The sequence below is a fragment of the Mustela nigripes genome, chromosome 7, assembly GCF_022355385.1.
Source record: "Mustela nigripes isolate SB6536 chromosome 7, MUSNIG.SB6536, whole genome shotgun sequence".
Classification (NCBI taxonomy): Eukaryota; Metazoa; Chordata; class Mammalia; order Carnivora; family Mustelidae; genus Mustela; species Mustela nigripes.
In genome coordinates, this window is record NC_081563.1 from 5,660,975 (window position 1) to 5,688,702 (window position 27,728).

General features: G+C 38.0%; 1 protein-coding gene across 10 annotated transcripts in view; it reads right to left on the reverse strand.

Annotated features, from left to right (window-relative positions):
- KIDINS220 (kinase D interacting substrate 220) overlaps positions 1-27,728 on the reverse strand; it is a 94,580-nt gene that overhangs the window by 31,190 nt on the left and 35,662 nt on the right. For all 10 annotated transcript variants that reach the window (XM_059405118.1, XM_059405115.1, XM_059405110.1 and 7 more), the window contains exons 12-22: positions 27,047-27,224; positions 25,600-25,764; positions 23,601-23,780; positions 22,407-22,572; positions 20,044-20,195; positions 19,577-19,866; positions 18,693-18,833; positions 17,733-17,976; positions 17,480-17,568; positions 15,882-16,026; positions 11,204-11,366 (exon numbers count right to left, since the gene is read on the reverse strand). In XM_059405118.1, coding sequence (XP_059261101.1) covers positions 11,204-11,366; positions 15,882-16,026; positions 17,480-17,568; positions 17,733-17,976; positions 18,693-18,833; positions 19,577-19,866; positions 20,044-20,195; positions 22,407-22,572; positions 23,601-23,780; positions 25,600-25,764; positions 27,047-27,224 — 1,913 coding nt within the window. The remainder of the gene's footprint in view (positions 1-11,203; positions 11,367-15,881; positions 16,027-17,479; positions 17,569-17,732; positions 17,977-18,692; positions 18,834-19,576; positions 19,867-20,043; positions 20,196-22,406; positions 22,573-23,600; positions 23,781-25,599; positions 25,765-27,046; positions 27,225-27,728) is intronic.

Genomic DNA, 27,728 nt, shown 5'->3' on the forward strand with positions numbered 1-27,728 from the left:
TTAAGATTTTATTTATTTATTTGACAGAGATCACAAGTAGGCAGAGAGGCAGGCAGAGAGAGGGGGAAGCAGGCTCCCTGCTGAGCAGAGAGCCCCATGCGGCGCTCAATCCCAGGACCCTGGGATCATGATCTGAGCCAAAGGCAGAGGCTTTAACCCACTGAGCCACCCAGGCACCCCACAATATTCTTGATATCATATTACCAAAACTAAGTAGAGAAAGAGATGTTTAAACCAATGTGAGATTGCAAGGATCACCCACATATTTCAAATTTTATATTCTTCAGCACAGCTCATTTTTCTTACTAAGTGAATTTATTAGGAAATGTTACAATTTGAATCAATTAATTTATATTCATTCTGCTTTATTTACCAGGATTGTGCATAAGATTTGATTTGCAGAAAGGTTTCTACTAGGGAGAAAAGCCTGAAAAACAATACTAAATACTAAATACTAAAGCATGCCTACCTAGTTGCTGCCATGCAAGTGATCAGACAACACCTCAGATGGGAAAAATAATAATTTCAAAGTAGAGTAATGAGAGAAGACTGCAGTAAAAAAGTTAGGAGAGGCGAAATAATTCACAACTGACTCAATATGAAAATAGTATCAATCATTAAAAAAGTAAAGACCATTGTTTTATATCGAGTTTGTACTATGATATATTAACAAATATTCTGATGAACGTAAGAGATCCAAGTTTCATAGCTACTGGAGGTACTCACAGTACTGTGAGGTCCTACCAAGCAGGAAGAGATACTCATGTTATTGTTTCCTTTTAGGAATTTTAAAAATTGTTCCATTAACTATATAGAAGCAGCAAGTGTGTTGCAATAAAACTCTGAAAGGCAGGCACAGAGAATGGAGGCTCTGAAATCAAAGCCTATGAATATGCCTCAGATGAAAGCAAAACCTTGATTAGATAAGCTGTCTTGAGGATTTAATTTCTAATAGGTATAGAACCCAAGATCTACAGTAATTAAAATTTAGTATTTTTTCATCCAAATACAAATTTTTAAGCAGATCTATTTTAAACCCTCCTTTTTCATGTCTACCCTCTTCCCAAAAGCTAATTTAAAAGCATTTTAGCAGGAAAAGGTACTATTTAACTTAATAAAGGCTATGCCATATGGTCAGACAACCATTCATTTGCCTATGATCATGATTCTCAGTGCTTATGAATGTCCTGGGAAGCCATTAAAAAATAGGAATGGAAATTAAACTTTAAAGTTTAAAATAGTCATATTTAAACTCTGTGTTTTCCTTGTTTTTCTGCTATGGAAAGGGAAAAGCAGATATGCATTAGATCTTATTTCTTGGCTGAAAATATTAATCATGTCTCTAGTGAAATACCCCCACCTCGTGGACTTCTTGGGTATTGCCAACAGAAGCAGCTCATAGCATGGGTTTACAGCAGCATCTCCCCTTACTTTACTGTTTCATTTACATAGCATTTTTTGTTGTTTATTCTCATATTTCGAGAAGTCTTAAAAATATTTTGATTTGAAATTCTGAAATCAGAAATCTATGCTGTAAAAAATAATTTCAGGTAAAAAAAAAAACAACCCTGATCTCTGAAAGTCTCTATATACAGAATAAATATAAATATTTATAGTTTGGTGGCAAATTTGAATTCTTCAGTAATTGGAGTGGGGTTTTTAAAATATAAATGGGCATAACAGTCTCACTGTATCATAAAATAAACTGTAAACCTTTACAGGTAAGACTTTTTCTTTCACATATTAAAACATATACTTTAGAGAAATCAATTCTTCTATTTCTGCGTTCCCAAATAACCTTAGTAATATACTTCAATTTTGCACGTTGGAGTTAGAAACACACAACTTTAGAATATTTGAAATTCTTTCTTTATTCTATATTACCATAAAATTACTGAATATGGCATCATGAGTTTAAATGAGAAAATATTTTAAAAACCAGTTTTACTCTATTTAAAGCAAAAAAAAGTTACTGAAAAGCTACCTAAAAAAAAATTACAGCCTCTTAGTGCGTATAAAAATAGTATAAAGTTAAACAGCTGTGTAAGTGCCAAATATCAAAACTGATTTTTTTTAAGCATTCCCTACGAAACCTACCGCAGTTACTAGATACAATTAGAACTATTATAAAGCATTTATTTGCAGTTTTACATAAGTTGGTAAGAAGTCTGCATCTTTTTAATAGAGAAGATATTCAATCCTCTGGAAAAATTTCTATCTGCCACTGACACATAACATACCCATTGACTATAATAAAAAAAATTCTAAGTGTTTATTTGAAAGATGAATAAAATATACCTGGAAATAATAAAATTACTATAGTTGTTTTTCTGGTGTCAGACTTACTGCCCCACTGTGTAATCACAGGCCATCTCCTGGCTTCCAGAAATAGGCCTGGGGAAGGTCCAAGAGTTATAGCTATAGGATCTTAGGTAACTGCCACTCTTTTTCCTCCCAGAGTTAGTATTAAATAAAACCATCTATATAAAGTGCTTAATCCAATGTGTGACATATATCGAGGGCTCAACTAATACTAACTAGTACTTTCATTAGCACGCACCTGGTATATAAAACTCTATAAATATTTGCTTAATGAATGAACCCAACGGCAGTTTCGCATGACAAAATGGAGCGCACCTCACTCAAAGGCCTTTTTAAACAGTACGGACAGCAGCCTGCAAGCAGGACCCGACATGGGAGGGGCCTGTCTAAAAGTGTGTCAGCACGAAGTAATTCCAAACCATGGCATTCATGAGAGGATTATAAATGCAAGAAGCCTTAGAAATGTAGCTGAACTCAAGAGTTTAGGGAAACATCTAACAAAAACACTGGTTTCATTTTAGTATCACCCAAAGAAGGTGGAAACTGGTAGGTGTTAACTGAAATATGTAATCACCATTCAACTGTGTACCCTGAGAACTTACTTAGTGCCTGACCCAGGGATATATCGGGTCCTAGTAACAAGGAAACATTTACCCACATTTAGAATCAAAAACAAATGTCTATATGAACAGTATTCTCAAGATAAAATGTGGCTTCTCATTCACCACCTGCGCCCAGTCCGTGCTTTCCTCAACCCAAGTGTCACCATCATATTTCTTTACTGTCTCAGAAGTAATCACTGCCTACTCCATACCAAAAATGTCTAGAAGCGAGGAACTCAGCAAGGTTTAAGGAAGGTCCAGTCCATGGAGTGAAGAGTCTAGTTCAGGAAACAAGTATTAAAGAAAGAGCAATGCAACTATTTAAAGAAGGGTAACTATGACAAGCACTACGACGGAAAATACCAGCATACAGTGAACGTATCTAGTAAAATCTCGGAGAATGGGGTATGCCTGGTCACAAAAGGCTTCTTGAGGTTGTGGTATTTAAGATGTGAATGAGGAGGGGGAGGGGAGGATAGGCCACAGAGAAGTGCAGGTGGAAAGGCGAAAAGCAAGGGGCGGGGGGAGCAAAAGGGAGAGGGCATGAGAATGGGCTGGAGAGCCAGGCTAGGACTGCTCAGAACTCCAGATAAACCTGATCCTTATACACCAAATTTTGACCAATTACTTCTCTTTATCCTCAGAGACCAAGTTGACACACAATGACCATCATTTCCATCTTATAGTACTCATAAATCAAATTCAGTATGACTCTACAAGCAACCCACTAATTGTTCTCCACACCTATCAGTCAATGCTATGGAAACCACCTTTCATTCGCTCTCAACTGGGGGTTGAAATGTGGGGATTAGAGGACAAGCCATGCAGCTGGCAAGTCTAAGGAAAAGGCGGCAATTTAAAAAGCAATTCAAAAAGCAGTCTTCTAAATCCAACATTTTACTGGAAAATAAAGAATTCAATGATCTTAAGAAACAAGAATCTATTACAACAGGAAAGACATACAGGGAAATCAGTCATATCAATTACTGCAGTTGTTCAGATTAACTAGCTTTCTTCAGTACACTGCAACAAGACTGTAGAGAACATTGTTCGTTTCTTAGCTTTTCCACATTCATCTCTATGGCCATTCTCTATCACTCATTTTATCTTTACTTTATTTTCCCTAGCCCAGGCCAAGTTACACTGATGCAACCAAATACCAAGGCACCATGGAGCACATAGGGTACGGATCCATTTTTTTCAAGACTCCAAACAGATCTCCTTCTGACTCAGGATAAAAAGCCAAAACCCTTAAAAGGATCCTCCACGTCCCATACTCCCTGACCTCCCTGACCTCATCTCCTGCCTCCTGCCCTTTTCTGAGTCCTCTCTAGCCACATCACAGGCCTTGTTCTTGCTATTACTGGTACATTCCAGCTACTCTCCCGAGTAGCTGAGGACCTTTGTCCGTACTGTTCCCTCTGCCTAGATATGCCTCCTCTAGATATCTGCTTGGGTTAATTCTCTCACTTCCTTTAATTCTTCGCTCAATTTTTACCTTCCCAACAAGAACTACCCTGAATACAGTACTGACATTCTATATAGTAAGGGACAGTGTGTTCTGGGAAAAAAGATGGAAACAATAATTATATACAAGACAATAATTTAGTAAATGTTGAATGGTGACAACCCAATACATACAGAGGTCACATCATACCAAAATGATAGAATTTCATTAAGGTTCTAAACAACATATAAAAAGCACAGAAACAAAATGTATGAAACAATGTTTGGAATGAGTATTTCTAGTATCTCAAATTTAAATTAGAAGAAATATCCTTAGTACAAAGGATGTATTTTGTACTACAAAGGAGAAGAGACAACTTCTTCACAAATCTAAACTAACTGGTATCCTGCTTTTCATGCTACTGAAATCCGTGGCTTACATCCACATGCAACAGAACAGAAACAAACCTGTTCCTAATGCAGGTCATGTGACGGGGGAGGGGCAACAAATCATAGCCCAGAACATGAAGGAGAGGAGGACGAGGCCAGTGAGAGCCAAAGGAGACAGGAGATAACCAGAAATGAGCGAATTAAACTTGGGAAAATTTTGGCTGAGTATCAAGGAAGAACATCATAAGATAGGAGGTTTTATTATGAAAAATGTCAAGTACAGAAATACCACTACTTAAAAAATTTAAGGATACTGAATTGAGCATAAACGTTTTAAGTTAGATGCCTACAGTGCCTACTCAGCAAACAGCTATTTCAGCGAAGTGGAACATGGTTACCATTCTAAGGCTCTCTCAAAACTTATTCAACTGTTTTAAACAATCAAAATAAAGTATGGCATTATCCTTATCACACAAAACTATTCTGACCATATCATCCTGAGTAAATGACTGCTTGAGTCGTGTCAAAACAGAAATTTAAAACATTATCTTCATGAAAACTACTTAAACTGATCCTTTAAAAACCTCTATCATTGCTTAAAATGCATACTGAAAAATACCAGAAATAAAGTTTTATACTAAAATATTTCAATGGTTGTCTAAAACGTCGTAATAAAAAGTAGACAGAAAATCTTTATCTATAGTTTTTATTTTACTTCCTTTCTTCTTACTAAATGTATGTTAACAAAAAAAAAACCCTCAAATGATCTAGACAAAAGCTTTTAGCTCAACACATAATTGCAAGAAAATTACAATAATTGTACCAATTAAAATAATCTTGAATGAACAGTATGTCATCTTAATGTTCCAATGGTTTATAGAGGGATCTACTTAATTAGCTGAAATTGCTTTCCAGTGTTAGTATCAAATGTCATTTGTTAAAAGTTGAACAATTTAGAAAATAATTTAACAAAGCAATTTTACCAAACACCAAGAACCAACATTTTCTTTTTCAGCTGAATAAAGCAAGCAGATGTGTCATCAAGTTGCTATAAAAATAAATGAGGCTTTTTATGGATTAAAAAATAAATTTTACTACTAGCGTTAAAAATACTATTTTCTGATTGTTTTTATCAAATCAGATTTCTTTAATAAAATAAATGAATATCAATTATATACTGCTGTTTTTGTCTGCTGTAAATAAAACTTTTTATTATTCAAATGACAAGCAATGGAATCAAAGAACTCAACTATGGTTAGCTAGAAATAAATTATTCTAAATTATTCTAAAATTTTCTAAATTATTCTAAAATATCCCAATATATGTTCTTTCAATATGCTGATCAAATTGTCTTCCCATAGTTTTTCATTCCAAATCATCTTAAATTCAATTACTAAGTCAATTCCTTAATGAATTCTTGAAGATTCTTACTCCATTGTCTTTTTCTCTCTTCCTTAGAGTATCTACAAAATAGACTTTGTAAGTATTTGTAAGCATATAAATCACACTTTTTTCTTTAAAAAAAAAAAAAAAAAAAAAAGAGCTACAGGCAACTGGGTGGCTCAGTCAGTTAAGTGTCTGCCTTCAGCTCAGGTCATGATCCCGGAGTCCTGGCATGGAGGCCTGCATCAACTCCCTGCTCAGAAGGGAATCTGCTTCTCCCTCCGCCCTACCCTGCCCATGCTTTCTCTCTCTTCCTCTCTCTCTCTCTCAAACAAATACATAAAATCTTTTAAAAATCTCAAAATCCCCCGAATCCAATGCATAAATGGATGGCAGGCCCAGCAAGTGCGAAAGTCTAAAATAATGATTAATTTAATGGCAAAACAAAGTTCTGATTATCTCATTTTATCTCCAATATAGAATATTCTCTGTCTCCTACTCATCTTGGTTTCCTCAAGAAAAGAAAAGAAAGAAAAGAAGAAGCAAGACTTCAGGAAAACATGTTATGTTCAAATGATAGTATCTAAAATGAGATCAAATTACTCCTCTCCTTTTTGTATCTTTCGCCTTCCTGCCACTATCCCAGCAAAGATTAAACAGGAAACTCCAAAACTAGTACTTTCTAATTTAAAGTACTATCCAACAATAAATTAAAAGCTCTGTCTCACACAGCATCTTCTATCTGGTGCATGCAGGAATAAGAAATTCTCTGCAAAGAAATGGGGCACTGTGGACTTTTTAGGGTCTATGTGATTTCACCTGAAAAATTTACTAACCCCAGAGTTGCAGATTCTGATCATACTTGACCTCCTTGATGGACTGTCCATCTTATTTCCTTCCTGTAGGGTCTGAAATAGCTAACTTGGCCTCCTGGCAATTTCTAGATCTCCGTTCTTAACACACTAATGAGCGCTGCCTCTCCTGCATTCACTTGCTTCATACGTTTTAGAGTTACTGGTACTGACATTAGAATCGATCAATGAACCAAGCATGGTTTGTGATTCACTCTGCCACCATGAAACAAAACATTGGTTTTTTTTTTAAGCCTTCAATAAAGCTATGTTTATATACATAATGATTCTCAACTACATGTAGCATGTGCGTAAAGGTTATTGAAATTAGATGAGTTTACTAAGAAGTACAGTTCTTGGATGCATTTAAACTATATCCTTAAGTTAAAATGTTAACAAAGCAACAAATAATTATTATTCAATATTTGTATCTCCTTCTCCCAAGGGAAAAATACTAGTTCCCCAAAACATCTATTTATTTATTCACTTACTCTTATAATATGCTCAAAAGGATTTCAAAGGTATAATCGCAATATTATTACCAACAGAAGCTCAAGATTTCTTTGCAGTTAATTCTGTCCTTAGGATATATTCTACTAAGAATAAAGAGTCAGAATACTAAGTTCAAAGGTGATTGAATTAATTATTTTCTCTGTGTGGTTATGTTATCAATTTCATATACAGTTAGGATCATTTCTTTCTGTTTTCATTTGATACTAAGATTTGCTTTTATCCGTCCTCTTTATTTTGGTATATGACTGAGAGTCCAACCACATGAAAACGTAGAGAGGCCTCTTCTCCTATCTGTGCATCCACGACAGACAAGGATTCTCAGCAGGATCTGGTTTACCCTCCCTCGGAGTTTGTTTTCTATTTTTACTGTAAAAGAATACCTACCTATTTATATAGAAATGTTCTTATTCCTCCTTCTTTCCTGTATAAACACTATCATGTTGTACATTCTTTCACACTTCACTATTTTCACTTAACACATCCTGAAAATTCCTCCGTATCAATCACAGAGTTTCTCCTCATTCTTTTCTACAGTTATAAGGTATTAGGGTGCATGTGCTAAAATCCATTCAACGTTCCTATACATGTATGCTTAAGCCGCAGGGTTTAGTACTCTGTGGTGTACACTCAGAGTAAATTTCTGCAAGTGGGATCGCTGGACTGAAAGCAAATATACACATACCTACTCAGCACTGTATCTCCAGCAACCAGCAGCAGACCCACAAACAATAAACACTTAATATATTTTTGTTGGATTGAACTGAAATATGAATTTCTTTGAGGACTTTAAAAACCTTTTATTTATTGTCACAACTCTCCTACTTCTGTCTCCTGGGGACCCAGACTTGCACCACTTTCCACCTTCTTCATAGAACATGTAGAGGGCCCAGCACCTGAGACTTCAAGCACACGGCCCTTGACATGTAAAAAGTTGATTAGTGTTTCTGTAATCCTGAGACACAGTGTACTTCTAAGCAATATACTCGACTAAAGGGAGGTAAAAAGCCTGACCTGAGTCCCTTCTTAACCCAAACCACAGACTGACATGGACTATATTTATTCAGTTAAAGATGGGGGTGGTGGGGGGTGGAAGAACAACTGAAAAATTTAATCCCTAATAGGTTATCTTAGAGAAAGATGATGTTTTTATGAAGGCAAAGAAAAACTGTAGAAAAAAAAATAATATAGCAATGCCTGCTTCATAGGTGAGTTGTCACTGGAGTAAATAAGACCATTTATATTAAACATCTTGTGTCTTACACAGAGTATTAGTATCTTCTAATATTCTAGAAGGAAATGGAGAACACAGAAATGTGAAAACTTCAGACACTTCATTTTCATCATAAACTTTCAGGGTCTCCAGTATCCCAGACAGGGCTACCGCGGAAGAAAATGCCGACGCTTTCCAGGGCCGTGAGCGGCAGCGCCCTCTGCAGGCGGCCTCTGCAGCCAGCTACTCGGCTCTCCCGCGCGGCGCAGCGGCTGCGAGACTGAATTCAGGAAGTGACTCACCTGGTCTGGGCTTCGATTTGCTCAGGTGTAAAATAAGAATCACAACACCGCTTCACAGATTGTGAGAATAAAAGGTGTTAAAGCGTAGAGAACTGTGACAAGCATGTAAGTAGTTTCCGGTCTCTGAGAGGCCTGGGCGGAAAGAGCTCTGCTACTTAGGAGCTAAGCGCCTTTGGGAAGCGACCTCAGCTTTCTGAAGCACAATCCTGCTTGTTAGTAAGGAACTGCTCTAACCACCGAGCCTTCTAAAGCTGCGAGAGAACTAAGGCCCCTGACAGAGAACTGGTGCCTGAGGAAGAGAGGCTGGAGATACACGCGCCAGAAGGAGAAAATGCGAATGAGAAGCGACCCCTCCTCCTTAAGGAGGACCCCTGTGAGAGGAGCAGCTCTCCTGCTGCCTGGATTTCAAATTTCCTGAACCCGATTGTACTACTCGAGCAACAATACCGATTCACGCAGACTCTAAGAATCCCCTTTATAGTTCCTAAATGAACGCTTAGTCTTTTCTCAGACATATTTTTATTTACACACAAATAACTGCTCAAGTGAAGTGCCAAAGAACCACCTGTCCATGCTACTTAGCACTTTGTGTAAAAAATACACCATGTGAAGAATAAATCCCATTATATTGGTATGAATTATAATTAAGAAGTTAAAACATTAAAAAAGTTCAATTTTAACTGCTGAAAAATGACTGTACTCATCTAGCAAACAATCGTAACTACACAACACGTTATGATGTAAAACTTATTCACGAAATAAAACAGTATTTTTCTACACAACCAAGAGAAAAACCAATTGTATATCTTATAAGAAAAAGATAATTTCTAAAATATCAAAGTGCAGAAGCAACTCAGCGCCACTATCTACAGCATGTGGCCCTTATGTATCACTGCCATCTGCTGGAACACCTACTGGATAGAGCACGCGGTTTAAACAACTTTAGTATAAATTAAACAGCAAAACCAAGAAGAGTTCATATCTGTAGACTATTACTACACCATTCTCTGTAATCCTAAAGCTAGTTATTTACCTAGGATTAAAAAAAAAATACATATAAGAAAAATGGGGAGAGACCCCTGCATGGTCCAGTTGGTTAAGCAACCAGCTCTTGATTTCAGCTCGTCCTGATCTCAGGGTTCCAAAGTGGAGCCCCGCATTAGGCCCTGCACTCAGCATGGAGTCTGTCTGAGTGTCCTCTCCCGCCCGCTCTGCCCTTCCCTCATTCTCCTGCCCCCCACCTTTCTCTAAAGTAAATAAAAGCTTAAAAAATATGGGGATTGAAAAATCAGGAAAAACCATATGCTGACAGTATTTTAAGAAAAAACTTTTGTGATCTCAGAAGTTTTAATATAGGAACTATACACTCAATGCTTTGTTAGAGTTAGCTTCATTGATATGTTAAAATAATTGTTTCAGTTACACCGAGTTTTATAAAATTGTCTAATTTCTTGGTACTATTTGTTTTCTACGGGATAATTTATTTTGAGCAGTAACTGAACACTGAAGGTATTAAGTATTCTGACAAAAAGGATTTTAATTTCATTTCTGAATTGATAAATTGTCAACTCTTAAAACTTTACTTATCTGACATTTCACTGAACCTTAACTGCATGTTTTTTAAGAAAAAATTTAATTTATCAATTTTAAAAGTACTTCAAATCACTGAGCTTAAAGTAACAATAAATTCTTTTACTGTTTAATACAAAGAATGTTTTCCAGCTTATATTCAGTTCCAAAAATCCTCCAGATACAAAACTGAAAATATCTGCACTAATGATTTAAAAAATTTAACCTCCTTAATATTCAATGAAGACACTTAGAATAAAAATAAAATAGAAATAATAATGACATTTCAAGATTTGCATTTTGTATGTACAAATACACAAAACTAATAGAACTATTAATTTTTTTTTACCATGTAAGTTACACTGAAAAGGAAAGACTATGTCCAACTGAAGATGTAAATTTTACATTAGATATTTACCTGTGCTAATAGGACTCTAAAATTATAATGGAATTAACGAGAATGGTTGAATCCATCCAGAAGTATACGTTTCATGCATATTATTTTGTATTCACTTTGCTTTATATGCATTAACTTATAACTGTAAGTTATAAATTATAACTTATAACTAACTCAATCTAAAATAAAGTGAAATATCAAGAGGCCAGACAAAGTACCTTTCATAGATGGTTTTTAATGTCATTTGATCTGGAATACCTTCAGTCTCTTCCAAATATAATATGAGCCATGAAGTTCGGTAAGGCCATTGCTCAGTAAGGTTGATCCAGCTAGCAAGCCTGTCCCAGTTGAAACTAATCTGATTGGCTCTCAGTAATCGTCCTTTAAAAAAATATAAAAACATTCTAAAATTAATAGATGTGTATTATTGTACTAAGTGAAACATTTAGCATGTTGACAATTAATTTAAATATTTAAAAGTTGCAACTTGATTTACACTGCAAATTCAAATTTACTATTTCCAGGGCTTCTATAATCCAAAAGCTGTACTGGAAAAATTCTAGGGATTAAACACAATTCTGTTTAATTCTAAAGTAATTTTTTGGTGTTATTTGCCACTAGTGTTATATTCTGCTTTGACCATGAACATGCAGGCAAAAATCTTTCAGAACTATGTGTCAGACAGTCTCAACACTGCCCACAATCAGACAGCAGAACATCGATGCACCCGTGACGGACCTCATCCTCTAAAGTGCCATCTCAGCTGTTAGGCAAATGGTAGAGTGCATCAGAAGGTGATCAGTTCTATGGAACAAATGAAGAAAGCAAGGTGTATAGAAGGAGGAAGTATAATTTATATAAGATAACAAAGGAAGTTCCCAATGAAAAAGCTGACTTTTAAGCAAAAACTTCAAAGGAGATGAGAAGGCCAGAATACATCTCTCCAAAGAAAGATCATTACAGGCAAAAGCAGAAGCCCTTGGGCAGAAACGTGCCTGGCATTTTCAGGACACAGCAAAGAGGTCAGTAAGGGATCTAAGAGCGGGACAGGAGATAAGCTCAGAGATAGGGAAAGAGGTAGAGAGAAAGACATCAAAAAGGGCCCCATAAGAAACTGTAAGGACTTAATATTTTTATCTTTAGTACAACGGGAAAATAAGAGAGTTCTGAGGAGAGAATAACATGACTGGCTTCTGTTTCGAAAGGTCACTGTAGCTGCCGCATGGAGAACCACAGAGGAAAGAGGAGGAGCAGGCTACTGCTGTAATGAACACCAATGAGACAGGATGAAGCGGAGGATAAGGGTAGTATGTTACAAACCATGAAAAGTGGTTAGATTCTGGATACAGTCTGAAAACAGAACTCAAGGATGTACTACAGATTGGAGGTGGTATATGTCAACAAGGTATCGAGGTTTTTTCCCCCCAGGGAACGGGAAAAAGAGTTGCATTAACTGAGATGGGAGGCGATGGATGGATGAAGTTTGGGGCAGGGGATCAGAAGTTCACTTTTGGACATGGTATGGTCTCAGACATGTATTAGACCCCACTAGGTATCAAGCAGGCAGCTGGAGAACAACAAGGCTGAAGATACACATTTGAGAATCTTTTGCATGTAAATGGTATGTAACCCTTTGGGACTAAATGAGATCACCAAAGGAGCTGGTTCAGATAAAAAAAAAGAAGAAACAATGACTGCACCAGGGGTATCCTGACACTAAATGGTAAGGGTAGATGAGGTTTTTATGGCACTTATTATTACATGACTTTATATGTTCTGTCTTTACCAACAGGACAAGAACTTTATCTTGTTCACTGCCTATCTCCACAATACACAGACTGATATCTGGCATATCAAGATACTCACCATATATTTATTAAATATGTACAAAGATACTGATAACATTTCCATTGTATGGAAATGATAGAACATTTCCATTGTAGAACATAATCAATAAAGTTTGAGACCTCACTTAAAGGGATTTAATTACCAAAAATATTGCACATATATTAGACACAACCTCACTTGAAGTTTAGTTTATAGCATGCACCCCAACTTTATTCTAAAAGCAAATGCCAGTATAACTATCATAATAGTGTTAACACTAGTCAGTATTACTAAGTACCATTTAATGTCATGCAAAGGAACATATACTTACATATTAAATTTATATTTATGTTTATATGTATTTAAATTTATATGTAAGCATTAACATGGTGAAGAGCAGAATTCTATGCATGGAATCCAGTCACAGGGCACTAATCTTCAATTTTATTGTTAGCATTTTTATTTATTTATTAAAGTGGGTTTTTTTTGTTTTGTTTTGTTTTTTAAATTTGACAAAGAGAGAGAAATAACAAGTAGAAAGGCAGGCAGAGAGAGTGGGAAGCAGGCTCCCCACTGAGCAGAGAGCCCGACATGGGACTCGATCCCAGGACCCCAAGATCATGACCTGAGCTGAAGGCAGAGGCTTATTACCCCACTGAGCCACCCAGGTGCCCCAACATTTTTATTTAAAATGTCATTTGAAAACTGAAACAACTGGAGCATATAAAATCTGAATTTCAACTTTAAAATTTTATTTACTTTTTTATTTATTTTATTTGAGAGAGAGCGAGCAAGCGAGCGAACAAGCAGGGGCATGTGAATGAGAGTGCAAGGGCGGGGGGGGGGGGCAGATACAGACTCCCTGCGGAGCAGGGAGCCTGAGGATCCTAGGACGATCCTAGGACACTAGGATCATGACCTGAGCCAAAAAGAGACGCTAAACCAACTGAGCCACCCAGGCTTCCCCGAATTTCAACATTTTAAATTATAAGTTAATTAAAATCCAGGTTCATGAATTGGAAGACTCAATATTGATATTTTAACCCAAGTCATCTAAAATTCAATGAAATCTGTCAAAATTCCCATAACCTTTTTCGCAGAAATAGAAAAACCCAATCCTAAAATTCATATGGAATCTGTGACACTGAATAGCCAAAATAATCCTGAAAAAGAAGAACAAAACTGGAGGACTCATACTTCTTTATCTCAAAACTGACTACAAAACCACAGCAATCAAAACAGTACAGAATGGCATAAACACAGGCATACAGGTCAATAGAATAGAACAGAACAGGAGAGCCCAGAAATTAATCCCCATGTATATGGTCAAATGATTTTGACAAAGGTGCCAAGACCATTAGATGGAGAAAGGACAGTCTCTTCAATAAATGGTGCTGGGGAAACTGGAGATCCACATGCTTAAGAATGAAGTTGAACCCCTACTTAACACCATATATAAAAATTAACTCAAAATAGATCAGGTTACCTAAATGTAACTTAAAACAATAAAATGCTTAGAATAAAACATAGGACAAAAATTTCTCAACACCGGATTTGGCAGTGCTTTCTCGAATAGAACACCAAAGGCATATAAACAACAACAACAACAGACAAACGGAACTTCATGAAAATTTTAAAATTCTGTACACCAAAAGGCACTATCCACAACAACAACAGACAAACGGAACTTTATGAAAATTTTAAAATTCTGTACACCAAAAGGCACTATCCACAAAGTAAAAATGCAACCCATAGAATGGGAGAAAACATCTGCAAATCATGTATATAGTAAGGAATTAATATCCACAATAGTGGGAACTTCTAAAAACTCAACAATAAAAAACCCAAACAACTCTATCCAAAAATGGACAAAGGACTTAGATAAACATTTCTCCAAAGAAGATACAGGAATGGCCAATAAGCATATGAAAAGATGCTCAACAGCACCAATCACTAGGAAAACGCACCCCATCGACAATGAGATACTACCTCTCACCTAATAGGATGGCTACTATCAAAAAAATAGAAAGAAACAAGTGTTGGCGAGGATGTAGAGAAATTGGAACCTTTGTGCATGGTTGGTAGGAATGTAAAATAGTGCAGCCATGGAAAACAGAATTAAGGTTCCTCAAAAAATTCAAAAATAGAAATACCATGTGACCCAGCAACTCCATTTCTGAGTATACATCCAAAAGAATTGAAACCATGGTCATGGAAAATATTATGATGCACTCATGTTCATAGCAGCATTATTCACAAGAGCTAAAATATGGAAGCAACCCACATGTCCATCAACAAATGAATGGTTAAGCCAAAATGTGATATATACATACAACGGAACACTACTCATTCTTTAAAAGGAAAGAAATTCTGCATGCTACAACATGAACCCTGAACACATTATGTTAAGTGAAATAAGCCAGTCACAAAAAGATAAATACTACATGATTCCACTTATATGAGGTACTTAGCATAGTAATATTCTGTAGAGACAGAAAATAGAAAAGTGGTCGCAGGCACTGAGGGAGGGAAGGAAGGGGAGTTATGATATAATGGGTACAGAGTTTCAGTTTTACAAGACGGAGAGAACTATGGGGATAGGTAGTAGTGATGGCCACACAACAGTGTGAATCCGTTTAATCCCACCAAATTGTGCCCTTGAATATGGTTAAGACCGTAAATTTTGTTGTGTATTTTATTTAAGCCAATAAAAAAGAAAAAAATCTGTCATTTGAAAACTGAAACAATAGCGGTGTATAAAATCTGAATGTCAACATTTTAAATTATATACTCAGTCATACAAGTTAGCATAAAATTATCTTTATACAAAGAGAAAAACCTGAGATGAAATAAAAGATTTTTTAAGTCATCGAATTTTAAAAATAACAGGGTACAACCAATAGTTGATTTTCATCGTCAAAACTAATGTAGGTTTTATTAGATATACTTAATGCAAATAAAAGTGGTACACAGCAGTATAAACGTTACGAACACAGTACATCCTTCTGTTTCTGAAACTGAATTGCTTTCCTAATGTGATCAAGTTTATTATCTACTATAAGAAGTTACCTGTCACAGAAACAATATTAAGTAACCTTCTCATGGTCTGAGGACTTATGTCACTGAACCAGTCCTCGGTAACCAGCAGTTTTGTAAGATCAAAGGACATCTGCCGAGTAATGGTCCGCTGCATCTGCCTTCTTCGGTAAGTATCCTGGAAGAGTTTAAGAACAATAAGCATGAACCAATACTTCAAGTCTGAGAACTTAGGGCTTTTTGAGAAGTTATGGTATGTTTATGATGACAATAAAAACAATCCAAAATGTTAGTCAAAGAGGAAGATTATATAACAATAATAGGCATTATTATTGTTATTCCCTGAGGCAAATCTTTACAGAGCAGTTATAAAGTTGTATTAGCAACAACTGCATCCAATGGTGTGGTTTAACTTCAGATGTATTTTGATTTATTGCTGTACAGTTAGAGAAAGTTAAATGCCTTAAAGATTATAAATAAGCAAAATTTGGTAGAGAATGCAAGTCAAACTCTTACAGGAGTTCCAATATCAGAGGGACCCTGAAATAACAGAGTACATAAACTCTTTATTTCAAGGATTCAGCATTTTGATGTTTGGGTGATTTTTAAATGTGTGACAACTACGCTTACATATGGATAAGAATTAGAGGCACTCCTGTGGGCAGAGTGGGGCAGAGAATCCCTTCTAGTCGGAGGAAGAACAGGGACAACAAAGGCGAGTTCTCCTCTGAAGTCATGGTGGATGCAAGCACAGGGAGCCCAAGAGGCCAGACTACTAAGAGACAAATTTGAAATGGGAAATGATACCCTCCTAATTTAGTATGATCAACTGTCTTTCATATTAATTTTGCATTCATACTTGTACAGGTTAGAGACATAAAATCAGAACATCAAAATGTCATTGAAAACACATATAAAATGTCTCAAATGTAATGGCAGCAACCTGGAAAAAGAAGAGAGTGCCAGTGCTGGCCCAGCATCAAGTGGCATTCTCACCGTCCTGTACCCCGAGTGGACATCTTCCTGTCTTGTAACACGCCCTCGATCTCTGTACAAAACAGGGTTCTAAGAGTGGGGTAGGGCAGGGAAAACCTGAGTGTTCGAGGAGAAACCCAGATGGCCGGGCAGGACACAAAATCACTGCGTGGGTGCAAAAGAAAGGGACGGAGCTTGCAGCCATCAGGGAGGGAGGACGGCCGGCAGGAAGCGCACGGAGCTCTTCTCACACCATGAGCCTCTTTCCCCGCCATGGTCTGGTGGCAACGGGCACCTGGAATGGGTACAACTTGACCTGGAATGGATATGGGCCTTCTCCACCCTGGATGACATCCTCTGGAGAGTTTTAAAATCTCACTCGCAGAGAGCCTAATTCGGCTGCTCTGAGGCAGGTGCCTGGGAAGAGGCCAGGGGAGGAGGGGGACTACCGTACAATCCACAGTTGCTATGGGCTCCAGGCTCACGTAGTTCCTAAAAAGCCATCTGAAGCCGAAAGGAAATTCAGTAATAAAATATATTGGATGAGCTTAATGCAGCATCTACAGCAGCTTATAGCTTATATTTGAGTTGCATCACCTTCGCTCTACTCAAACAGCAGCACAAGAACACGTGGCTCAGAACAAGGGGCAGCTTACCCGTCTGTTCAGGGCTGTTCTGCTACCGAGCTTAGTCATTTCTCCAAGGCTGTTCTGTGAAACTCTTCTGTCGGCATCTTCCTGGGTCCCTTAAAGAATTTGTTGAGAGAGCATCACTCTATTAAAATTCTGTTGTACATGACATATAAAGAGAAGTGAAATACCAACAGTATTTTTCAAGGTAAAAGGTGAGTCACCATAAAACATTACGTAACTCCTTCAAACTGAAGTGCCCAAGGAACTGACTCTTTACCTGCAGTATCTGGGCACGGAATGTCCCCATTTGTTGTTGAAGTCACAAGAAATTTTCTTGCATTGCTGAGTCCACGACTATTAAGAAAAACAGGTAAGTGAACTATATTGCGCATATAGTCATGACCGTTTATATTTGAGTCACGAAGCACGCTGTTGAGGTTCTGGTTAATTGCCTTGATGATAATATGCGGATCACTTGCAAAAATGGCAATGAAGGGGCCTTTTGAAAACAGAACTCGGACCTGTGGTAGAAAAAATGTGTACTTATGATATAAAGTTCAAATTATCCAAAGCAACAAAAACCCGTATTATCCTTTGATGACTGTATTTCTTAAATACTACTTTTTTCAAAATATTATTTCATATGAAAATAAATTTCATTAAGGTCTCAATCTGGTTTTTCACCATTTGACAATTTTTCATCACCTAACTGTAATAAAACCTAACTGATAAAACCTCCACAGAAAACAATTAACCCTGTCCTATTCTGAGATATTTGTGGTCTACATTAAAGGAAAGAACGACACACACAGACATATTTGTGAGCAGACATGAGGCGCTGGGCACACTGGTGTCTCTCCACAGCTACATACTACTGCTTTACCATGCCTCACAGAGAGCCACTGATGTACCCCGCCTTCAACAAAAACTACAGATTCTGAGGGTTCCCTACTATTGCCTCTGATTCTAATCATAATCATCTGCAAAAGAAAGGTGGAGTCACACCATGGACTTTAGAGCTACTCCATTCATTTGCTCACACAGCCATTGGGCTAAAATTGTTTAAATCTGTTTGTGATGAGACATTTACTCCTGTTATGCTTTTGCACTTAAAAAAAAAAATGGTTGGTTTTACAAAAGAAAAAGTACTATTCAAATTCCACTTGAGAAATTCACAAGTCATTCCTCTTGGCTGCCACATGTGACAAATTTAAGTTTCAAGATGGCTAAGACATACAGTGTCCAGCATCTGGAGTACTTTGTCCTGCTCGCAGGCGTCCAGTCCATCAATGATCACCACCAGCCTTGTCTGATTCTGAGTGAAACTGTCAATGGTTTTTGCCATCCTGGCCATTAGCTCCACTTCACACTTAAGAACCTGCACAAAAGAAAGGACAGAAGCACTGAAGATGTAAGAAATTGAAGCACATTTCTTAAAAAGCCTGACAGAATCTCATCTAACAGGAAGAAAAAAAATCCCAAGTCCTCACAGCCAGTTCTGGCCCCATGTAAAACTGCAGTGAGTGCTTCACAATTTATAAAGTGACTTTACATAAATTAGAGCCCTTTACCCATACAATGAGGTAGCCACAGTCATAACCACTTCAAAAGACACACTAGGCTGAGTGACTTATTTGCCAAGATCACATGCTCTGAAAGTCATTGAATGCAAATTCAAATGCTCTGAACACCACATTACAGTTGGCTCCAGATGGCCTGTGACCTTGATCAAAGGAAAGGGGCTATAGATATTGTATGAAGTCCCTTTTGAATCTAAAAGTACAGTTCTATTTTATATGTTTTAGTGGTTTAATCTGCTTTCTCTACTGAGGAGCCTATCTTATCAGGCAGGAAACCCACTGTTATTAGGTAGGTGGTGGTGACCTGTGGAGCAATCTCCTAATTCCTAGGAATACCTTATAAAAGTCTATTTTATAAAAACCTGTATTGTTTTAATGTTTCCCACGTCAAACATATATTTCCACAGGGCAAATGTGGAATAAAACTAAAAACAAATGCAACACTGTAACATTGACAGAGTCCACGCCCTAAAGCCCCACCATCAAGGTCATGGTGGCAAGCTCACATTCAGTTACTTCCGAATGATCCGTGAGCGCTTACCTTCATGAATCCTTCACTTTTTAGCTTGTGCAGTTTGGAGGCAGCATTATGGAGGCGTTTCCTCTGAGAATTCAGGAGAGAGTCCAGCACCTGCCACCACGTACGGCAGTTCAGCACGAAGGCCAATCCCACTATTGAAGCGATTGATATGAGAACAGCATTCACTGTCAGATGTTTCGGGTCGACCCTGAAGATAGCCAGGAGAGTAATTCCAGCAATAATGCAGCCGAAGATAAAAAGGAAGATGACAAAGGATGGCAGGCAACAGGTCTTTTTCCATTTCTTTTTGCCTGTAAGACAGAAAATGGTTTTACCAATTACTTACATACGAAGCATCTAGAAGACCATAAATGTGACAGTCATAGCATATGAATTTCTAACACTCAATTCATGTTTTCACAGGAATATTCATCCCATCCTCATCCCCTACACACACACACAGAGGAGGAGGAGCAAGGAAGGCCTACCCTGCGAATCTTCAGTCTTGAATACTCGAAAGAGCCTGGTCGCCAAAAAGCCAAACTCTCTCTCACAGGCATCCGAGAGAGTAGCGATCATTTCAGCCATCGATGTTTCTCCACCTACACTGGACAGCCTGTTGTAATCTGTGAACAAAAACCTTGGGGGGAATGGGGGAATAAAATGTAACTTGGGTATCTAAAGAAATAAATAATTTCTATATACGTCATCTCTGTATCATGTGACTCTACATTTTCTTAAAGTCTCTTTTAAAATATTGTCATTAAAGTTCTTAAGAGGGAAAAGAACTTGTAATTAGGTTCCTCCCACTTCTAGCATCAGACATACCTGTCTTAGGAAAAGGCAATAACCCAAGTGAAATGCAGCAGAGTTGTATGAAGTTAACTGACGAAAAGCAGAGGAGTAACACATGGCGGCAGAGCTCAGGCAAGGCATCGGCCACCTGCAGTGGCCGATGGCACAGTGACTGAAAGAGCCACTCAGGGAAGTGTGTGAGGCACCAACCGAGAGATCAAAACGCTGACAGGATACTACAGTCATTAAGAATTTAAGGCCATTTGAAAACTCAAGTTTTAGAATGTTTTATTTATAGCTTAAACATTTAGTAAGGACTTAGAAATGAGGTGTGAAAGATTCTTCTCAGGTTATTCTTTGAGATAACTGAATCATTTGTATCCTGATTCTCTGAACGGATAGGACTTCTGCATTTGCTCCTTTCTCCCCTTCCATCCCTAAACTAAATGATCACCTCAATGGTATGTAAAAGCACTGTTTTCAAAATACCGTCCAGGATCACACTGTACTCTGTTGTGTGACCTTGACTTAGGCTATTTTATTTTTTTTAGATTTTATTTATTTATTTGACAGAGATCACAAGTAGGCAGAGAAGCACAAAGAGAGAGAACTCCCTGCTGAGCAGAAAGCCTGATGCGGGGCTCAATCCCAGGATCCTGGGATCATGACCTGAGCCAAAGGCAGAGGCTTTAATCCACTGAGCCACCCAGGCACAATTTATGCTATTTTAATTGTTCTTTTTTTGAAATACCGTGTCATTAATTTAAAATAAACTTTCTGGGGACACCTGGATGGCTCAGTGGGTTAAAGCCTCTGCCCTCAGCTCGGGTCATGATCCAAGGTTCCTGGGATAGAGCTCCACATCGGGCTCTCTGCTCAGTGGGGAGCCTGCTTCCCCCTCTCTCTGCCTGCCTCTCTGCCTACTGTGATCTCTGTCTGTCAAATAAATGAATAAAATCTTAAAAAGAAAAAAAATAAAATAGAATAAAATTTCTGTGAAAATATTTCCCTCAATTATTTTATTCTACTCTGCATGTTTTCTTAACTTTTTCATTTTACCTTTTCATCTGTAAATCCTTCTAATACTTAATCATATATGCTAATTATGTAAGTTTTTATCTTTATCTCTTATATTCACAGTTTTGATGTTTCATCTAGTTTGGCTTATTTATTCAACTTAAGTTACACATTTTATCTTTTAATAATTTTAAAATTCTTAATCATTAGTATCCATTTAACTATTTTGCTAATTTCTACTAAATTCCTCTTGCTTTCAATTCCTTTTTTCACTTGATGTTCTTCTGGAGCCCTCTACTTTTCCTTTATTCTTGACATATATGTTTTTCACCTTTTCTGAACTATTTTCTCATACATTTCCTCTTTGACATTAATGATAATTTTAGATAGGCAAGTCAATTTATTTCCACAGGCAAGGAAAGAGCATCTCAGAGGGCACGCTCAGTAGCCAACATTACAGGCTAATGCAAGGGGATGCCAGGCCCCCATCCTACATCCTGCGCTCTCTTCAAAGTGTTCCCAAAGGATGGGAAAGGCGTCGTGTCGTGGCAGGATGGGAGATGCTCGGATCAAATTTGGTAAATCAAAGTTAACCAGAATTTTTTAGGGAGAGGTGTCTCTGTTCCTTTTACGTACAAGAGGAAGATATAATATAAAGTGCTTTCTCAAACCTATTTAACCAGGACGTGTTGTTTTATTTCTCATATATGAAGTTTAAGAAAAATGCCTTGGGATGCCTGGGTGGCTCAGTCGGTTAAGCGTCTGCCTTTGGCTTGGGTCATGATCCCAGGGTCTTGGGATCGAGACCTTGCTTGGCTGGGAGTGTGCTTCTCCCTCTCCCTCTGCTTCCTGCCGCTCCCCCTGCTTATGCGCGCGTGCTAGCTCTCTCTCAATCTCTCTGACAAATAAATAAAAACTCAAAAAAAAAAAAAAAAAAGAGGAAACCAATGTTTTTTGGAATGTACACTGAGAAAGCATTATAAACTTTATTTTTGCTTCATCTTACAAAAAGCTACTTCTGTCAAAGGGACCAACTTACCTCACAGGTAAAGCTTTAGTGGTCTGCTCTGGCAATTCAGGTGGGTTTACAAACATCAATTTGAGGAGGAGTTCCAAATATCCAATATGTCTTGCCAATCTAGTGCTGAGAACCCAGGCCCAATTCCAACTCTCTCCTTCCCTTCGTCCACCAAAGTAAATGACAACTGAAATACACAGTTTTAAAAAATTATTCAAAACAATCATGACCCAAGCAACCTCTTTTCTCACACTGGCAAATATTAAGTACTGAGAGGCAGGCTTACATGACTCTCCCTGGTTCCATGCTATTTCCTAGCTATTCCTCAAAGAATTCCTCAGCTAATTCACCAACACAGAGAACGTGTGTAGAAAGTAAACTAACGGGCGCCTGGGTGGTTCAGTGGGTTAAGGCCTCTGCCTTCAGCTCAGGTCATGATCTTGGGGTCCTGGGATCGAGCCCCACATCGGGCTCTCTCGGCTCAGCAGGGAGCCTGCTTCCCCCGCGCTCTCCCGCCTGCCTCTCTGCCTACTTGTGATCTCTGTCAAATACATAAGTAAAATCTTTAAAAAAACAAAAAGTAAACTAACTAAAATGTGATGTAAGAAACACAATGAGAAAGATAATGCCTTAAACAGAAACATATGACTTAGTTCAGACTCAAATATAAATGATTTTGGGTTTGTCACTTTTTGCACCTGTTGAAATCACCAGTTCCTCCAATAGTGAATCTATTTCCTCTGCTATGACTGAAGATATCCCCTAAGAACGGGACTATAATTGATGTTTTTTACTTTGCTTTTAAGTAAAATGAAGATCATAGGGATGATCAAAATGCCCAACAGCATCCCACTGACGGCTATGAAGACTTACTTTCAAAAAAGACCTAAATATAGTAAATCATTAACATATAAAAAAGTGAGTATAGTAAATTAGAGTTCTATTTCAATATTAATGAGCAGTACACCAGTGTTTAAAGCTATTCTAGCCAGATTGTGAACAATGTTCCTTGAAGCCAACTTACAAAATAGCAAAAAGATTATGAAACTCTTGTAATTAAATATGAAAATCACTTACGGGAGAGATATAGATAATATTTTATATTTCATAAATATAGGTATATAAATATAAAATATTAAGATAATATTTTAAATAAAACAAGAAGTACTTAACATCATCTTTATTTTTTGAAAAAAATAAAAAGCAAAAACTTACTAAAAAATATGTATAAGAGAGCCAAGAAGCTCAATGATACTGCTATTCCAAGATTCAGGTCGACAGTGAAAGCAAACAGTAAACCAAGCCCCCCACAAAGCAGCAAGGTCAGAAACACTATGAGCCAGGAGAACTGAAAAAGAGGCTCAATCTGTTGTCCTGCAAAAGTCTTCATTTCATCTGAAAGAGAAACGGGAAAACCTTAATCCATTTTTTTTTTTAAAGAAATACAACAACTTTTTTTCCCCCTCCAAGTTTTTATTTAAATTCCAGTAATGTAATATTAGTTTCAGTAGTTATGGCTTTCTTCTCCCAAGTCTTTGAGAATACAACTTCTTCTTTTTTTTTTAATTTATTTTTTATTTATTTTCGGCATAACAGTATTCATTATTTTTTCACCACACCCAGTGCTCCATGCAATCCGTGCCCTCTATAATACCCACCACCTGGTACCCTAAGCTCCCACCCACCCACCAATTCAAACCCCTCAGGTTGTTTTTTAGAGTCCATGGTCTCTCATGGTTCACCTCCCCTTCCAATTTCCCCCAACTCCCTTCTCCTCTCTAACTCCCCATGTCCTCCATGCTATTTGTTATGCTCCACAAATAAGTGAAACCATATGATAATTGACTCTCTCTGCTTGACTGATTTCACTCAGCATAATCTCTTCCAGTCCCGTCCATGTTGCTACAAAAGTTGGGTATTCATCCTTTCTGATGGAGGCATCATACTCCATAGTGTATATGGACCACATCTTCCTTATCCATTCGTCCGTTCAAGGGCATCTTGGTTCTTTCCACAGTTTGGCGACCGTGGCCATTGCTGCTATAAACACTGGGGTACAGATGGCCCTTCTTTTCACTACATCTGTATCTTTGGGGTAAATACCGAGGAGTGCAATGGCAGGGTCATAGGGAAGTTCTATTTTTAATTTCTTAAGGAATCTCCACACTGTTCTCCAAAGAGGCTGCTTCTAACTCAATCTGAAACTTTCAACATGAACATTTACTGGGCACTTACTAAGGCCATGGATGGAATGTTGCTACTTCATCATTTTAGCCAATGTTCTCTTTAGACAAACATCCCAACTTCATTCCCTAGGGATTCACCCACCCATTTTACTCACTCTCTTGCTTCATACTGAGGACACACAAATCTTTTTCCATATATTCCCATCTGTCAAGATTCTGTTATTTTTTGTGGTTTGTATTGTTTCCACATACAAAACTGGAACACATGACTTTGCTATGTGTCCTCCACATGACCACCCTGCCTCTGTGGCACGCCTCCTCACCCCTTCTCCCGGCAATCACATTTGAGAGTCACTGCTCTTAAACGTGTGGGCTGAGCCCAGATGAGCCCTGAACAAGTCATTCTTTCAACAAAACTTGGTAAAAATTTTACAGGTAATATTGAAACCTGTCCCTTTAGAATGAGTAAGATTTTGCCAATCAAAGGGACAATGCGAGGTGCTGTCTAGGTAACACAGGGAGCAACTCAGGAAAAGGACCTAGTCTGCTCTTGCAGGAGCCAAGAGCCCTTTGGGACTGCAGCACGGGGCACACCCGGGAGGCGATGCTGCTGGGTATTCCATGCAAAGTGACAGGTTTCGGAAGGGCTCTGCACAGGATGATTATAAACAGCAAATGCGGGGAGCCTGGTGGCTCAGTCAGTGGAGCATGCAACTCTTGATTTTGGGGTCCTGAGTTCAAGCCCCATGTTAGGTGTGGAGTCTACTTAAAATTAAAAATAACAGCAAACAGCACATGCAGAAAATCTGCTACCAAGGGGCCTCAAGAGTGTTCTAACACAGCTGGATCTTTGTTGTAGGAGAACTCAAAATAACTGTGAGGAGGATCAACCGGAAGGAGTAGCACCATCCCATTTAGACAACTGTGCAACATACACTCATACACGAAGACCTATCGTGCTTCACTTCAGAAAAAAACACCAGAGGAAGCCTTGTTATATATAGACTTTGCACAAACATGCCCTTCACCTTCTAGTTTCTTGAGTAAGAAGGATTTCCCACTTCCCCACTGTGCGTACAGCCCCACACAAATGGGCGGCTGCATGGTCGGCTCGCTGAGGATATCTGCTAGCGCGCTGCTATACAAATCGTAACCGAGCATGTCCCCGTCTGTTTCCGTAGGAGACAAGTGTCCTGTAATTATAAACATGCCATATCCTCACATTAAAAACAGACATTACCACTAAAAAAGAACCTCAATTCTCAGTTATCAATTGGTCATTTAATTAGAAAAAAAACCTTACATTCAACAGTTACGTGTGTGAAAAAATAGGTTAAAAGATTCTTGACTCTTAAACACCATATTTCACTGAACTTAAGACACCTACTTATTGCAAGATGCATCGTTATTATGCATAACCAAGAGAGAAAAAACATGTTGCCAAGCTGTGACCCGATGCTCTCCTATCCATCAGCTATAAGACACGTTCCAATTTCAGAAAGTTTAAAATGTGAAACAAGGTACATTTTAAAATCAATATGATTAAAACATAAACCAGTACATAGGAATAATATTAATACACGTGATACTTTCTTGCTATGTAAAATACTATGTAATATACTTACTATGTATACTACTATATGTGTATTACTGTAATATACTTACTATGCAAAATACTTTCTTACTATGTAAAACGTTCTTACTATGTAAAACTTTCTTCATTACATAAAGTAAGCTATTAAATGTTACTGAAAAATAAAATATAGTAACTGGAGAAAAAGAGACTCCAGGTAGAAAGGTTCAATGGCTTTGAGACAGGAATTCTCACCAAATTAATTTATCACTTTGACAGGAGCCTTGGAGGAGAGGATTTGGACAAGGAACCTTGGTGGAGATGGAGAGGGCAGGCCTGTGGAAGGCATAACGAGCAAACACGGAGAACTCTAAGCCCTCAGGCCACAGAGAAAACAGACCATGTTTAGATAAAAGCACGATGTATACCTGGGAGAATGAGGGAAAGGATTTTTAAGAAGCCGGCTAGATTTTTAGAGGTCTTAAAAGCTGATGGAGGGGCACCTGGGAGGCTCAGTCGGTTAGGCGGCTGCCTTCGGCTCAGCTCATGATCCCAGGGGCCTGGGATCGAGCCCCACATCGGGCTCCCTGCTCAGTGGACAGCTTGCTTCTCCCTCTCCCTCTGCCTGCTGCTCTGCCTACTTGTGCTCTCTCTCTATCTCTGTCAAATTAAAAAAAAAAAAAAAAAAAGCTGATGGATAACTCTGGACGTACTTCATTTAGATGCTATAGGACAATGCAGAAGGGGTCGAGACAGGAAGGAATATTTTTCCACAGCAAAACAGTAACTTTCTCAACATCCATAATCCCCAGTTAAGTGATAAATGCAAAAATTGGCTTCTTAATTTTTTATATAACATTCATTTTTTAAAAGCTCAGTCAGGAACAAAACCCAATACTTACTGGCTCCAAATATTTGAGTTAAAATACTTTTTTGATGGCTACAGTCAATGTTGTAGGGAGTCTCGCCTGCTTTATTGGGCCTATATAGCAACCTCCCGTCTTTGGGATTTCTTAAAAGAAGTTCTGCCAGTTTCCGACTCCTGCCACGAATAGCAATATGCAAAGGAGTGTCTCCTTTCTGTAAAACGGACAGAAAATTGGAACTTTCATGTACTCTACATATGGTATATACAGAATAATAATTTTCAAGTTTCTGTAAAATAATGAAAAAAATCTGAACTTTTCATATTTTTCATATAGAGTGAATAAATAATCTGAATTTTTATTTCTACTTCTCTGTCACCTTTTTCTCAAGTTTCTCACCTAGGCCTTCCTGGGTATTATTTCTCCCACAGCCCTCGAGAAGGAAAGTCATTCTTCTCCCCTCCACTCAACTCCCTGAAAAGAGAAGGAACAGGCTTTCTCCTTGCCGCACCTCCCAGGCCACGGATCTACCCCTACTCGTCACCCAGGTATTTACTGTCCCTCCACTTTCCTCAACTAATTTAAATTCTACTGTACAACTTTCTTCTGCATTTGTCTAGAAGGCGTCACAATCCAAACTGCTGTCCCATCTAGCATGAATGATCTCCTCTGCTCCCATACCCTCTGCCAATCAGCCACCATCATACGAAGCCCTTAA